This window comes from Parasteatoda tepidariorum, chromosome X1, assembly GCF_043381705.1.
Source record: "Parasteatoda tepidariorum isolate YZ-2023 chromosome X1, CAS_Ptep_4.0, whole genome shotgun sequence".
Lineage (NCBI taxonomy): Eukaryota > Metazoa > Arthropoda > Arachnida > Araneae > Theridiidae > Parasteatoda > Parasteatoda tepidariorum.
This window is the reverse complement of record NC_092214.1, coordinates 69,152,532-69,168,087: the sequence shown is the minus strand read 5'-3', so window position 1 is coordinate 69,168,087 and position 15,556 is coordinate 69,152,532. Positions and strand designations below refer to the sequence as shown.

At 28.3% G+C, this 15,556-nt stretch overlaps 1 protein-coding gene across 1 annotated transcript in view; it reads right to left on the bottom strand.

Annotated features, from left to right (window-relative positions):
* The window catches only part of SWI (strumpellin and WASH-interacting protein), a 48,876-nt gene extending 34,605 nt beyond the window's left edge, over positions 1–14,271 (bottom strand). Inside the window, exons 1-7 of the mRNA XM_016066996.3 lie at positions 13,874–14,271; positions 12,724–12,863; positions 10,296–10,461; positions 6,391–6,458; positions 4,145–4,273; positions 2,298–2,522; positions 92–209 (exon numbers count right to left, since the gene is read on the bottom strand). Of these exons, the coding sequence (XP_015922482.2) occupies positions 92–209; positions 2,298–2,522; positions 4,145–4,273; positions 6,391–6,458; positions 10,296–10,461; positions 12,724–12,863; positions 13,874–13,928 (901 nt within the window). The 5' untranslated portion in view covers positions 13,929–14,271. The remainder of the gene's footprint in view (positions 1–91; positions 210–2,297; positions 2,523–4,144; positions 4,274–6,390; positions 6,459–10,295; positions 10,462–12,723; positions 12,864–13,873) is intronic.
* Positions 14,272–15,556: the final 1,285 nt, after the last annotated feature.

The window sequence follows — 15,556 nt, the reverse complement described above, 5'->3', positions numbered from 1 at the left end:
ATTTGAAATATAATGAAACACAATTTTTAAAAAAAAAAACTCATTTCGTGAGCTTAAATATTTTAATCAATGAAAGGAAAATAAATTATACCTATTTTTGATTCAATAACCATAAAAAATTTCCTGATGTTCAGATTGAATTCATCTAAGAAGAAAGTGTTTTTTGTTACGAAATTTTTGTTGTCATCAAAATTTTGTTCTACAGCACCCTAAAAAAATAGAACATTTCATGTAAAACATACCAGCAAATGACTAAAAAAATTCTTATATTAAAAATTTTTTTAATAAGGTTAATAAGGCTTAACTATAAACTAATTGCTTTGACATTTCCCTCAAAGTAATGCAAGAAAAGTCAAAAGAAAAAAATGAAAGTTAAATATGTTTCGCATATATATATGTGTGTGTGTGGGTGATGTTAGGAGCCATGGTCGAAAGTTCAGGAATGCAGGCAAACAGTTGGAGGGAAAATTATGTTCATTTAAGTAATTTTAAAGAGATGACAGAGTGTCACATCATCTATTTAAAACATATTCATGCATTGGTAGAGACCAAATCGCACTCTGAAATTTGTATGCTTGAGTTTTTATCCTTGGGAAAGTAGCACAAATTTTTCCCTCTGTTGTTTTAGGTCTCAGGTAAAAGGGAAACATTGATAATTATAATTGGTCCATTAAAAAGTTGAAGGAATTAAAATCTTTCCCAGAATTCAATTGAGGGAAAAATCAAAAATGTTAATTTATACATACTGAATCAAAAATTAGAATAAGAAAAGAGGGAGTGAATAATTAGTTGTGAGAAAGGGTTGAATGTTGAATAATAATTTAAGAAGGAGAATTTAGACAAAGAAATAACACAAAAAGATTATATATNATATGCTTTGTTCATGTGATTTATGGGTGATTCTTTTCAAACATGACAATTTGGACCAAAAAATTTCTTCATATTTAAAGTCTTCAAAATAATCAAAAAAAAATTTTGTATACTTCTTTAGTTACACTTATTAATATCTTACAGACAGCAGTATAGTTTATTGACATTTGCTCGAGAAGAAAAAAATAAAATAGAAATTCACAAAATCTTGAATGCCAGGAAAATGGCATATTAGCCTAGAAGTTTAAAAAACAGTCATTTTAAGTTAATAGTAAGTAACTCAACTTAAGCCTTTATGTTAGATGGACCATAAATTGGTTAAATTAATTTTTTTTATCCACTGTAGAAAGAATCAAAAAAAATTTTGTCGCTGATATGTACAGAATAAAATTGTGTATAATAATCAATCATTAAATAAATAAATAACTTTGATTACATCCAACCATATTACAATCATACATAATCTTGGTATTAGGTTAATATTTGCTTTTCCTCCTTACAGTATTAGCAGTTAAAAAAATTTCTGGTAACACTTCAATGTCCTGGAATTCATAAGCCAGGATAATGACAAATTCGCCATTTTATAGCATAGAACTTAAATTTAATATTTTGGCCTAAGACATTTACATTCTACAGAAAACAACAGGATTTCTTAAAATAACTCAGATAAATCTATGTAGTTTATGTTATTAATGATTTCAAAAAGCCAGGAAAGTAACAACACAAAAACCTACTCATCTTGAAAAAAAATTTTAAATAGATTTTGAACCAGAAAATTGGGTTTTTATTCATGCAACAAGACATGTTCATATAGGAAGGTATCTATTCAATCCATTAACATAAGATATTGATTGCTGGCTCTATCTATTTTGGTTATAAACCACTAAATAAAAGTAGCCAGGAAAACGACAGATTTTCTTGGGACAAACAAATTATTAACAGAAAAAATTATTTTTAACTAAGTTTTTATAAATAATACCCTCTGCGTATATTCTAGAAATGCTTACACCGGTTAAGATAAAAAAAAAATTAGATATTGAAAAATTTATGGGAAGTTTTAAAGCTAGTTATTTGGGACATGCCAGAAAAATGAAATCTTGAAATTCGATTAAATTTTTTAACTATACAAAACAGTCAATGCTAGTACAAAGTCATCTTAAAATGCTAACAGTCAATGCTAGTACAAAGTCATCTTAAAATGCTAACAGCAATGCAATTTTTTAATTCTTTTAAAAAAAGTTTCTTTTAGTATTCTAGTATTAGATCTTGGAGCAAGGGACAGTGAATTGTCATATATCGTGAGAATCACCCATATATGTATATATATAATGTTGTTGCTTGCAAAATTTTATAATAAAATGATTACTAAAAATAAATTTAAATGCAAACATTTGACAAAATAGCAAAATAAACAATAAAACAATTACCAAAAAAATGCTTCCTTCTAACAATTGGTTTTCTAATTTGTTGATTAATTTCTCAAAAGGTCTTAACTTTTCTGATTCAATGCCTAGTTTTGATGGTTTGTGATGGATAGACACTAGCATTCGTTTAAATTGTGTCCAGTGCTCTCGGAGAACAACTTGACTATCGATGATCTCATCAAGAGTCACTAAAATTGTCAGCAAAGAACCTAAATATTTATAGACTGTCTAAAAATGGAATGAAATTTTATAATCAATATATTTTCTAGGCAATATATTTTAAACATAAATCAAACATAAATTTATCAGAGAATGTAAAAAAGTGAAGCATTAAACTAACTTAATAATATTTTTAGTTGAAAAAAAGTTTGCAGACAAGAAGACTTTGAATCTGCAATGTACCTAAATTATGTAAATAATTACTATCTAAACTCAACTACTTAAAAGGAAAAGATGCTTTGTTTGAATTATTACATTTATCAGTTGCAGTAACTTATAGTTTGTCTACAGTAAGAACTCCCCCCGCCACAAAGTCTAAGGCCGTCTACTGCTATGGAAACAAGAATGGCCCATTTTAATAAGAGGGTATGTTCACTCTAGGACTAAAACAATAGACCGAAGAAAGAGATTCCCTTTCTCTCGTTGAGGCGAGTCGAAACCTGTCCTAAACAATTACCCTACTTGAAAAAGTTATACCTCGTTACCATAGTTCCCGCCACGGATGCAGACGAATGGATAGGGGACTTCTTACTTTAGACAAACTATACATAATATCATGGATTCAGGGACAATGATGAACTTATTTACAATCTTGTCAAATAAGATATCACTTATAACACAGTTTTACTGCCAAAACTGACATTTTCTAGAACTCTTTAGTAGAATATTGCTATAAGCTCAACATTAAAAGTCAAACAACTCCACCAACATATATCATTTTATTTCAACATTTATAACGTAATTATATTATTAGTAGGGTAAAAACCTTTGCAATTGAATAATTTTTTTGCAAATGATATTAGTCTTTTATTTTGAAACTAATTTTATTTTACGATCAATAAAAGAGCACATAAAAAAAAGTGTATAATCAATATCAATAGGCTAAAATACAAATCTAGATTAATTCCATAAAGTATTGATAAAACTAAGAACGCTTTTGTTTCATAATATTCAGTAGAGCTAACACTTGATTTCAACAGAATCAATCATATTGATATATTTTGTTGCTAAATATTAAAAGTTTCTTTTAATATTATGTCACTGATCAAACTCAGTACCAAACTACATGGGTAAATTGTTTCACCAAAATTTACACTATAAATATGAGGGGCAATCAGATGAAAACCAAACACCTATAACAAAGTGATAATAAAATTTACTAATGCTAAAAGTGTTAATACTGTTACTCTATAGGATACAAGGTGATCGATTCCATTCTTGTCAGGAACATGCAGAAATTATCGTACACAGCAGACATGAGACATTGAATTTTGCACATTCCAGCCGTCTCAGCCACCAAGAAACAAACAATTCTTTGCTCCTCCTTGCTTACTTCTATTTTCAATGTTGAACCAAGATGCTTTAAACTACGAGAGAATAGTAAAGAGAATAAAGAAAGTAGAATTCTTCCTGAGTAACTTCTACACTCCTCACTTCTAGTGTAATAAAGAAGTAACTGTCAACCTGTGCATTGCATTTCTCCTGATTTACAGATGGCATTGTTGATAACAACAACAGTGTTGGCAACTTTGGGGATAAATTTGTTTTTAAGGTGGGTGGTGGTTTTCATTTGATTGATATTTAAGGCTCGAAAGTATTTCTAAATACATTAAAAACTTATAAATACATACTAAGAAGTGAACATCAGTAACATCTATTAAGGCTGCAGTGCCATTTTTATGACCAGAATGTAAGCCATTAAGCTGGTGGATTATATTTTTCACAACAACATAGCAGCGTTCAACAAAACAAGATAACTCCTGAAATGAAATTTAACAAATTTGTTATTTTATTTATAAAACACAATATCAGTAAAAAAGAGATGGAATTCCATACAGATTTCTGATGTACCATTTTTTTTTCTTTTGATTCAAAACACAAAAAAACTAAAATCTTGAAATTTCAGGGACAAGTTAACTACCCATATAATTAAGCAGTGAGGATTAAGGATTTACAGAACTTTAAAATTTCTGAAAATTATTATGCAGATAGTAACTATACAAAACATAGTTTACTATATATATTCTTTCAATCCAAGTAATACTAAGAAAATTTAGAAAGAAAAAAAAGATTTGCTTTGGGTTACAAAAATATTTAAGCTACATAAAACTAAACAAAAAAATTACATTTTCACATAAGGTGAAGTTTTATAATGTCACATTTCTTCCTTATTAACTATCCATGGTATGGTGGGTTTTTGGACGAGGATTTAACAACAAATATCAGTTTTTACTAAAACATTTTTGCTAAAAGATATGAATTACTCGTATTCAGTTTAAAATGCATTATAAAAATAATAAAGACTAAAGAAAAAATTTTGGTGGCGACAAACTTCAAACAAAACATAAAAATAAAAAAGGAATATTAAGAGCCAACACAAAGTCAATAATTTCCTTTTGCTGACTATTTACTATAAATATACATACATAAAGGAGGAAACTGGAGTTAATTGATCCACTTTTAAGTATGTATTTCTTACCTTGCAAAAAAATTATCTGCAGAATATGATTTTTTTATAAGACAACTTTCCACACTCATGATTTTTTTTTCAAAACAAACAATTAGCATTATTATTATTGTAAATTTTGAAGAAAAGAACTTATTTACATTGGACCAGCATACCCCAGAGCCCTGGAACCTTGGTCTACCTCATGGGGCACATTGGACTATATAATAAAAATATATTCAGAAACAATATTGAAGGGCAAATAATATTTAGTACAATAATTATGTTTCTTTTCCCTTCAGCATTTAAAATGAAAATTGCTTAAAAAAGTTTTTATTTATAAAAAATAAAAATAAAATAAGAGATAACCATGTTTACTACACACAATTATATACCAAATTTTATCAAAAAAACTTTTTTGGTGCTCATACTAAGTGATTTTGTATCATGAAACATGCCATAATATTTATAGCAAATTAAAGTAAACAAAAGACATATCAAACAATCACTGGACAGTGAAAAGCCTGATACTCCGGAAACAAAGTTTAGAGGGGAAAATTAGAATTATATCAGTTTCATGCACTATTATTTATCAACATTTCTTGGATATATAAAAATAATAATAAAATTTAATCAGCCTTAACATTCTACTCTTTCCTTTACATTGTTTTTTAAAACAGCCCACAACTGTACCAGTATCTACTTTTTTATTGTCTATCTTATAATTTTTTATTAATTCCTTTTCTTGATTAGCCTGATTTTAAGACATATTGATTATACATTATACTGATAAAATAAAACAAAGAATGTGTTTTACATAATTTACCACATTACAATTGCATTTAAATACAAATATATATCTATGTATAAAACATAATAGAAGGAAATTTTTTCATAATTTTCGAATTTTTTGATTTAGTAATAAATTTTTGATGAAATTATTTTATTTTAATGCAGATGGAGACTTGGTAGGTTGAACCATACCAAGACAGGGACAGGGTATTGGACAGGGCTCAATTTTTTTAAGACATTAAATATTTTTGTTTATTTTTTCATTAACATATTGCATCATTAGTACTATAAATCCTAAGAAAGAATCGCATAGCTCAGCTAATGTGTGTATTTTTTATTTCAGCAAGTTGTATTTCAGGAATGTTAAGTAATTTTTTGAACTTCACTGCTTTACCTTCTAAAATTTGTTTCTATAAGAAAAGAGCAATAAATTGTAATTATTTTACAAGGTTAGATCTTTAATATAATGGTTATTTTCAGTTATTTAAATTTATATGATAAGGAAAGATATTATTGTGATATTTTATGAAACCCACAACATGGGGTACATTGATCCACAAAAAACTGGGGTAAGTTGGACCATAAAAATAATTATGAAAATCAATTTATCAATCAAACAATTTAAGCCAGTTATACAACCTGCATAAAAGGAATCATCCGGCCTATATAAATATGTGCCTCTCCATCTACTAAGGCATCCGGAGACTCTAAAAAAGAAAAGAAAAACAGAAAAGCATATAAGATAAATTAAAGCTGATATTCAATATTTCAATAATATATTGTAATTATGCATTTAAATGATAATTAGTTTCTTTTACAATAAATTTAAAATTATCCTTGAATTAATATTTAATAAACTAGAGAAATATAACACGCACACACACACATATATATGGGCGATTCTCACGAAATATGACAATTCACTGTCCCCTACTCCAAGATCTAATACTATAATAGTAATACTAAAAGAACTTTCTTTTAAAAAATTTATAAATAGCATTGCTGTTAGCATATTAAAATGACTACTAGTTTTGTATAGTTAAAAAATTTAATTGAATTTCAAAATGTCATTTTCCTAGTATTTCCCAAACAATGTTTTCAATAATAACTAGCCTCAAAACTTCTCATAAATTTTTCAATACCTAATTCTCTTTATCTCAACCGGTGTAAGCATTTCTAGAATATATGCAGAGGGTATTACTTACAAAAACTTCATTTAAAATAAGTTTTTCGGTCAAAAATTTGCTTGTCCCAAAAAAAATCTGTCATTTTCCTGGCTACTTTTATTTAGTGGTTTATAACCAAAATAGATAGAGCCAGCAATCAATATCTTATGTTAATATATTGATTAGATGCCCTCCTATATGAACATGTCTTGTTGCATGAATAAAGAACCAATTTTCTGGTTCAAAATCTATTTCAAAAATTTTTTCAAGGTGATTAGGTTTTTGTGTTGTCATCATTTTCCTGGCTTCTTGAAATCCTTAATAACATAAACTACACAGATTTATCTGAGTTATTTTAAGAAATCCTGTTGTTTTCTGCAGAATATAAACGTCTTAGGCCAAAATATTAAATTAAAGTAAAGTTGTATGCTATAAAAAGGCGAATTTGTCATTATCCTGGCTTATGAATGCCAGAACATTGAAGAGTTACCAGAATTTGCTTTTAACTGCTAATACTGTAAGGAGGGAAAGCAAATATTAACCTAATACTAAGTTTATGTATGATTGTAATATGCTTGAGTGTAATCAAAGTTATTTATTTATCTAATGATTGATTATTATACACAATTTTATTCTGTACATATCAGCAACAAAAAATTTTTTGATTCTTCCTACAGTGGATAAAAAGAATTATTTTAAGCAACTAATGGTCCATCTAACATAAAGGCCTAAGTTGAGTTACTAACTATTAACTTAAAATTACTGTTTTTTTAACTTCCAAGCTAATATGTCATTTCCCTGGCATTCAAGATTTTGTGAATTTCTATTTTATTTTTTTCTTCTCGAGCAAATGTCAATAAACTACACTGCTGCCTGAAAGATATTAATAAGTGTAACTAAAGAAGTATACAAAAAAATGTTAGATTATTTTGAAGACTTTAAATTTGAAGAAATTTTTATGGTCTGAATTGTCATGTTTAGAAAGAATCACCCATATATATATATATATATATATCCNAAATAATTTTGGCAATGTATATATATAATGTATAACAAAAGTATATATATATATATATATATATACAGTGGAACTCTAGGTTTTCAATGTCCGTTTCGTACATCATTTTCTGCTGCTTTGCGAAAATTGCAGACACCAATAATGTAATATTATCCGAGATTTTATGTTATCCTTTTTAAAAAAATCCTGCTTCACACGTTTTTCAAACAGATCAAAATAATTTTTTTCCCACAAAGCAAACACAAACTTTCTGAATTTTCTTTTTCTTCTTCTTTTCTTTTCTTAAAATAAGCCAGTATTAATTTTTTTGTAAGTGTGGAGGATGGGCAAAGCGCAGGAAAGGTTTTTAAAGGAAATATATAGGTATGGAAGTAAAGGAAGTAAGCAGGGTTGGGGTTTTGGACGTCCTAAACTGGTTTTGGACAGGATACATAGGTTTTACTGTCTTAAACTGTTCTAAACTGACTAAAACTGTCTTAAAGTGTTCAAAACCTTAAACTTTAGTTAAAGGTAAAAATTCTATATGTGTAACCATTATGCATATAATAATTACATATATCAATAAATATTTGATATTTTTTATACAATTTACTTCAACTTATTAAAGGAAAATTATATACTATAATAGGAAAAGGTTTATAATTTTTGAAGCTCCACAATTGATTGAAAAACAAAAGTGAATACCTTCTCCTTTAAATATAAATATGCTTTTAATACTAATTAATTATATTTTTGCATAAGGATAAATAATGCAATATTAAAATTAATAATTCTTTTAAAAAAATAATAATAAATTTGTTTAAAAATTAACCTTTAATTTTTCACAATATTTTTTTTAAAAAATGTTATAACTTCTTCATCACAGGATGATAAAAAAGACATCCATTTAAAAAAAAATGTCTTTAAATATAAATATATTAGTTTAAATTGGAAATACAAAATAATTGAAAAATGTATTAACAGTTTTGAAGGGCCTAACACCAGTTTCAGTTACTGGCACTGGGGATGTATCACCACTATGCTAAAAGAATTGCAAGTATTAAAAATTACTCAAGCAATGCAAGTATTTCATTACTTGGCCTATTTATTAAACCCTAATATAAAGGAGAAAGCTTGTCTGATGTGCAAAAAGAAAGTCCTCAGCCATATTTAACTGACAAATTTCCTGAGTGCATTTCTCTTTTGATTACCTATGAGGCTGAAGCGACACCATTTCCAAAAACTGACTTCACAGAAGCTGGGAGAATCATTAAACCAGTGATATAGTGGATGGCTCAGTGTCAATTAAAAGGATGTTTTTAAATTTTGGAGTAATTCACTTAAAACTTAGAAACCGTCTTGGTGTGAATACAGCGGTTAAATTAGTTATGTGCTATCGAATTTAAAGAGGACCAATTGAACTTGATTACTGATTAACCTTCCTTTGTTTAATGTTTAAATTGAAGAGTCAAACAATATTAATAAAACATTATACTTTTAAAAACAAATATTTTCTAGTAGATTTAATTATCAGTATGTTATTAGTACTATGTTTATTTTACCTTTTAAATATTGTTCAGATAAAATTGTGACATAATTTGAGTAAAAGGGTTTTGGATAGTTTAAGACAGTTTTGGACAAAGGGGTTTTGGCAGGACGGTTTAAAATGCAGATTAATTCATTCTGTCCTAAACCTTGCCAACCCTGGAAGTAAGTGATGTATATATTAAACAATATAAAGACTATAGGAAAACTTAACACCAGTATTTACAAATATATATCCTATATAAGGATAAAACTATATTGTTCAGACTTGATACTGAATGTTTGTTATTATCATTGTAACGTTTAATAATTGATCGTAATATTTATTTTTTGTGAATTAAATTATTATTTTAAAAAATTCTATTCGATAATAATGGATTATTTTATCTAAATTAGGCTTGTTTTTCAAATTTAAAAAAAAAAAGAGAAAGAGAAAGAAACAGAGGAATTATTCACTACTTTTATTAAAAAGGTAGATAATGAGCAAATGAAAACATAGTGCAAAAATATTTTACTAACTATTTAAAAATTATCTATGTTATATGATAAGTGATAATATGTGGTATTGAAATTTCTGTACAGCTAAGGTTAAGAAATATCAGTTTCAAAGTTAATAACACATTTTCAAATGTATTTACATTTCTTCATTTATTTATATAAAAAAAATATTCTTTTAAAATGTTTAACTAGATTTAGATTAGTTCAAAAGAATATTTTTTAAAAATACTTAAAAATGGCTCATTTTTAAAAAAATTTTTAATTTAAATATCTCAATTCTATTCTAACTATCACAATTTTAGTATAACTTTACAAAAAAAAAAGTAAAAGAAACTTACCTCCTTCTCCATAAAAGAGAAGAGCAGGGAAAAATTTTACTTTGGCTTCATAACAAAGATCATCAACTTCACAGCATAAAATTGAGAGGACAGATATCACCTTATTCAAAATTTTGTTATCAGTTGATACCAATTCTAGAACTGTGGTTTTCTCTAGGGGGGACAGCTAGGAAAAATCAAATATATGTATATATATAATACTCACTCTCACTTAATTACAAACTATTTCATGACCCAGGGCTGGAAAAACCGCCCATCCTCGGTGGTCAAAAAATTTCCCGCAGACAACAAATTTCTCAAATCCGACGTTCGCGCAGACGGCCATTTTCCCGTTAATGTTCGTGATACATTTTCTTATCTTACAAGAGTCTAGTGCCTCAGTTCTAAAATGACCCTCTAATCTAGAAATCCCATTAATTCCTTCGTCAGACCAAATGTGCATGCTCACGTAATTGGTAAACAAAAGAAAAGTTGCTCAGTGAATGTGCATTTGGACTTCTAAAGAAGAAATAAACAATTCCTCTGATCACGTACCGCCCGGCTGGTGACGTCACTGTTGACTTCTCCATGGTGCAGTACCCTCAGATAAATTGACATCTAGAGAAAATTATATTTTTATTTATTTAGAAGCTACGGGTTAGTCCTCGGGGACGGTTAAAATTTCTGAGTTTTTTCGAGCCCTGTCATGACCCTTAATGAAAATATTTTTCGTATCTCAATTTTAACAAAAACACAAAAAATATATAAAAGGCCAGCATTAACACCTGTGTGAAAAACTAATTAACTAGACTACAGTTAACAAAAATGAAGCAAGATTTCCCAAAAATATAGTCAGGTCACTAATCAGGTCAAAGAGAGTCACTAGTGGTTAAGATAACTTAAATTATATCAATATTCTTATGATAACATGATTAATATTCTTTTATGATATAATATTCTTTTATGATATTATGATATATTAGTGTATAATATTTTTTTAAGAGCTCTTGTATAATATAAAAGACCCTTTATATTACATAAATAAACATTCTAGGCTAGTATAATATAGAATAAGCTATAAACATTACTAATATTTATAGATTTACAAAAAATGATAAATTGTAACACATTATTGAAGAATAGGGTTAGAGTATGTCCAAGAAACCCAGTATCATAACTACTTTCTGCTGTTACTCTACTTGCTTATTGAACAGACATAGAGTGTTAATTTTACTGCCAAGTCAACAAAAACGAATCATAATGGTTGATTTGCACAGCATGAAAATATTTATATTTTTTTTATTTATTTGAGTTAAAATAAAATTAGATGTTATGTTTGATCATGTAAGCAGTTTTAGAAAAAAATTAATTAACTTTTTGTCTGTTCCAAAGTAAAACAATAATAAGGAAATTAAGCATCAAAAATATAATGCCTTAGCCACATTATTGCTCTATTTTAATGTTTTCATCATATAAGAAAACTAAATACTTCTCTTGTAGAAGTTCATTGAATAAAATACTACAGTAGGGAACCGATTATCCGGAACGATCGGAACCATCGCTATTCCGAATAACTGATTTTTCCGGTTTTCTGAATCGCTACAAAAAGTCGTTTTTTTATTGTTAAACCCAACTTTAAAAAAAAAAAACTTGGATATAATCTTAAAAAGAAGAAAAAACGATGAAGTAATACACTAATGATTATTTCCAAAATGATGGTAAGGTAAAAATCTTTCCAAAAAGAAAGAAAAATCCTAAAATCTTAGAGAAAAAAAAAAAACATTTTTCAAAAAATTACGGGAAAATTAGTTTAATTTCGTTCCGGTTTTTTTGGTTTTCTGATTTCTGGATAACGGGTTCCGCACTGTACTTTTTTTAAATATTATTTAATAAAGAATCATATTAATATTTTTTTACATAAAAAAATAGCAAAACAAAAATAAAATGTTTAAAACTAGAGCAGTGAAATTATAAAATTTTTTAATGGTTCCGATCATGCTATGTTTCTAACTAGAAAATTTGTAAGTGACTGATAATTATTGATTCTATTTTAAAAATTATAACAAAACAACTTATCTATCAACTTTTTAAATACAAAAATGGTTAACCAACGACCTAAAAAAAATAATAAGAAGAACTTTTATTAATTGCAAAAAAATTTTCTTTAGAGAGTAGTATCATGTAACAGAGACATCATGTAAAGTGACACTGTAACACATTATCTCCAGTGTTTCTCTTAAACTTTTCTAAAAATTATCTGAATTCTTTGGTGTTTAAAAACTTTTGTGTTGGAACTTTAGAAAAAAGTTTAAAATTACTAGCATGAACTTTTACATTTAAACTCAAAATAAAATGTTCCTAACATTAAATAAAAAAATTTAATTAGAAAAAAAATGAAATTTAACATAGAAGTAAATTTCACTTAAACATGACTTTTAAAGAAGCTTACTTGAATAGAAACAGGTTCTAATTCTTGACTCCAAAAATCATTTATTGTTTCATCAAGTGCATGTTCAATGTCTTTTAATTGAGTGCTATAGCCTTCAAGAAATTTGCCATATTTACGGAGCTGAACTTCTTCCACAATTTCTGAAAAAATTATTCATTGCTTGAACAAAAATTATATCATAGACTTAATGAAATAAGAAAAAGCATTATTAATAAACACAATAGAATAAGTAATATAGATTGTGTGTATGTGCCCATATATATTGTATATACAGTTTGCCTTGGTGATAATAGTTGGAGCAGCAGATCACGATATAGAAATATCCCCTGCACGGGTACTAATACAGAAATCTTACTCATGTTTTTTTAGTACAAAATCCCTTTAGCAACTTGACAATTGTTGTTGGCCCAAACAGGTAACGACATAGAAATATGTTATAATACATTTTAGTTTTAAAACTTATAAATGGGACAATATTTTGCAAAAAATCAGTTTTGCTTTATTTATCAAAAAAAAAATTTTCAACTTAGGTAAGACTAAGTATTATTGGAATAAGATTTTGCATATAGCCACCAGTCTCCTAAAAGTGCCAAATGGATTTTAAACTTGAGTTATTCAGTTCAAGTTCATACCCTTCAGTGATATTTTTGTCAGGGGGGATATTTCCTATCATGATCTGACGTGCCAAGCAAAATCACCAAATAGATTTTAAATTTGCAAATTTTTTTCAAACAAAAAAAAACATATAGATGTTTACCCGGGGGTGGCTACGAGTTATACCTTTCGAGTTGCTCTCTTTCTGTGATGTTTTTTCTTTTAGATACTCGCGAGCAGTTGCCGGTAAGTTATCAAGACTTGGCGATTATTTTGCTGCAGATCACGATACGGAAATCTTTCAAAAACAACTGTTGTTATGTCATAAAATACATCTATCATTCACAGTAGTTCTGGTATCTTACAAAAATAATAATTAATAAAGTTATTAACATATTTAATTAGAATAACATAGTAACTTTTCAGCAGCAGATGAATCAGTACGCCCCCTTAACACATAAAAAAAGGAATAAAAAACAAATACAGGAAGGCAGAGTATTGATATAATTAAAAAGAAAAATTAATAAAAATGATTTTTTTCTTTACTTTAACTTACTTATTACACCGTCATCAACTGTTCCAACATCCCATTCCTTCACATCAACAATCATTTTAGAATTTTGCGATTATAAACAAATTCTAAACAGTTGAATAGTCATCGGGCAATATTTCATAATAAAAAATAAAGTCAAAAAGCAAAAACTCTGAAGACGCTACATAGTTTAATACTTTTGTAAGCGCAAAGGAATTTGAATAATAAAGACTAATAAAAAATTTCAGTATCAAAAATTTCTGAAATATGGAATGTTTACTCCTGTCTACAGATTTTATTGAAAGGTACAAAATATCATTCGTATCAACACTTTACCAATCAGTTTTTTCAGTTTTAACTCGTATATACATAATTTTTTAGAATATAACAAACTGAAAAACTTGAAAGGTTGGTTCAGTTTTATCGGTCGGAACAAATCAGAAACAAGTTGTGTAATTAATAGAACGGGTAGAAACAATTAAACGGTTCACTTTTACCATATGTTTAATGGCAATGATGGAACATTCTCACTGTATGTAATTTGCATTTTCCCGTGCGCAAGTCGTTCCTATTAAATGAAGTTTCTGAACATAAGGGCAAACACATCTGAAACAATCTTATGCTGTGTGAATATTCCTCGAGAACATTATAACACTAATAAAGTAAATTCGTTTTTTCTACGTCAATGCAGCGATAAACACAACAGCATTTTTTCGCTTTGGTAGCTGCGCCAAAACAATTGCAGACGGAAAACTAATGGAGCATTCTCACTGCATACAACTTACATTTACTATGCAATTTGCGCATGCGCAATCAGTTCACCTTACATGAAGTTTCTAATCGTTCAGAACGCGCATCTCAAACAATCGCATACAGTAAAAACACCTCACAAAAAAAAAAATTAATTAATGACTGGTCAGCGGTACAGGGACGAGATCCTTGCACCCTACATGAGACTTCTTCACGAAGCATTTAAATTTCCTATTTACGGATGATAATGTGGGGATTTATTTATAGACTATGTCAACCCTCATCTATCAAAACGTACCTCGTGATAAAATCAAGTTAACATGTCTTATACACTAGGGATTTGGTATTTAATATTTGCAGTGGTAGTTACGCCATATTACTCCCCTTCCAGAATTTTATCTGGGAGAGAATTCGATTTCGAGCAGACTAGTGCATTAAAAGGGGAACTGAACTTACACTTTGCTTCTAAATAAGGGACTTCAAGTCTTCTTATCACGCCTAAATCACATTTTTTTAAAACGATTTTTTTTCCCCTCCGCAGAGGATCAAAATTGCGCTGGCATGTCTTCGGATCATCCTCCGGGATGTTTCCCAGACCGTCGCCAATAGCCCATTGTGCAGCTCTAGTGCGACGTAAATTAACAACAACAATCATTTTTTTGCTTATAGCATTTCGCTCATTTTTTTTTCTATATTGTTTATTGCCGGGAGACTTTATTTACTTCGCCGGATCTTTTTTCCTTTGAGCAGTTTATATTAAGCAAGTCAACTGTTTTTCTTTCTTAATGTGGACCATCCATCATGTTAGCGAGTGTATATCACGTCCGCAGGTCACCATTGTGGGGATTTATTTATAGACTATGTCAACCCTTATCGATCTAAAGATACCTCGTGATAGAATCAAGTTAATATGTCTTATATACTAGTGATTTGGTACTTAATATTTGTAGTGGTAGT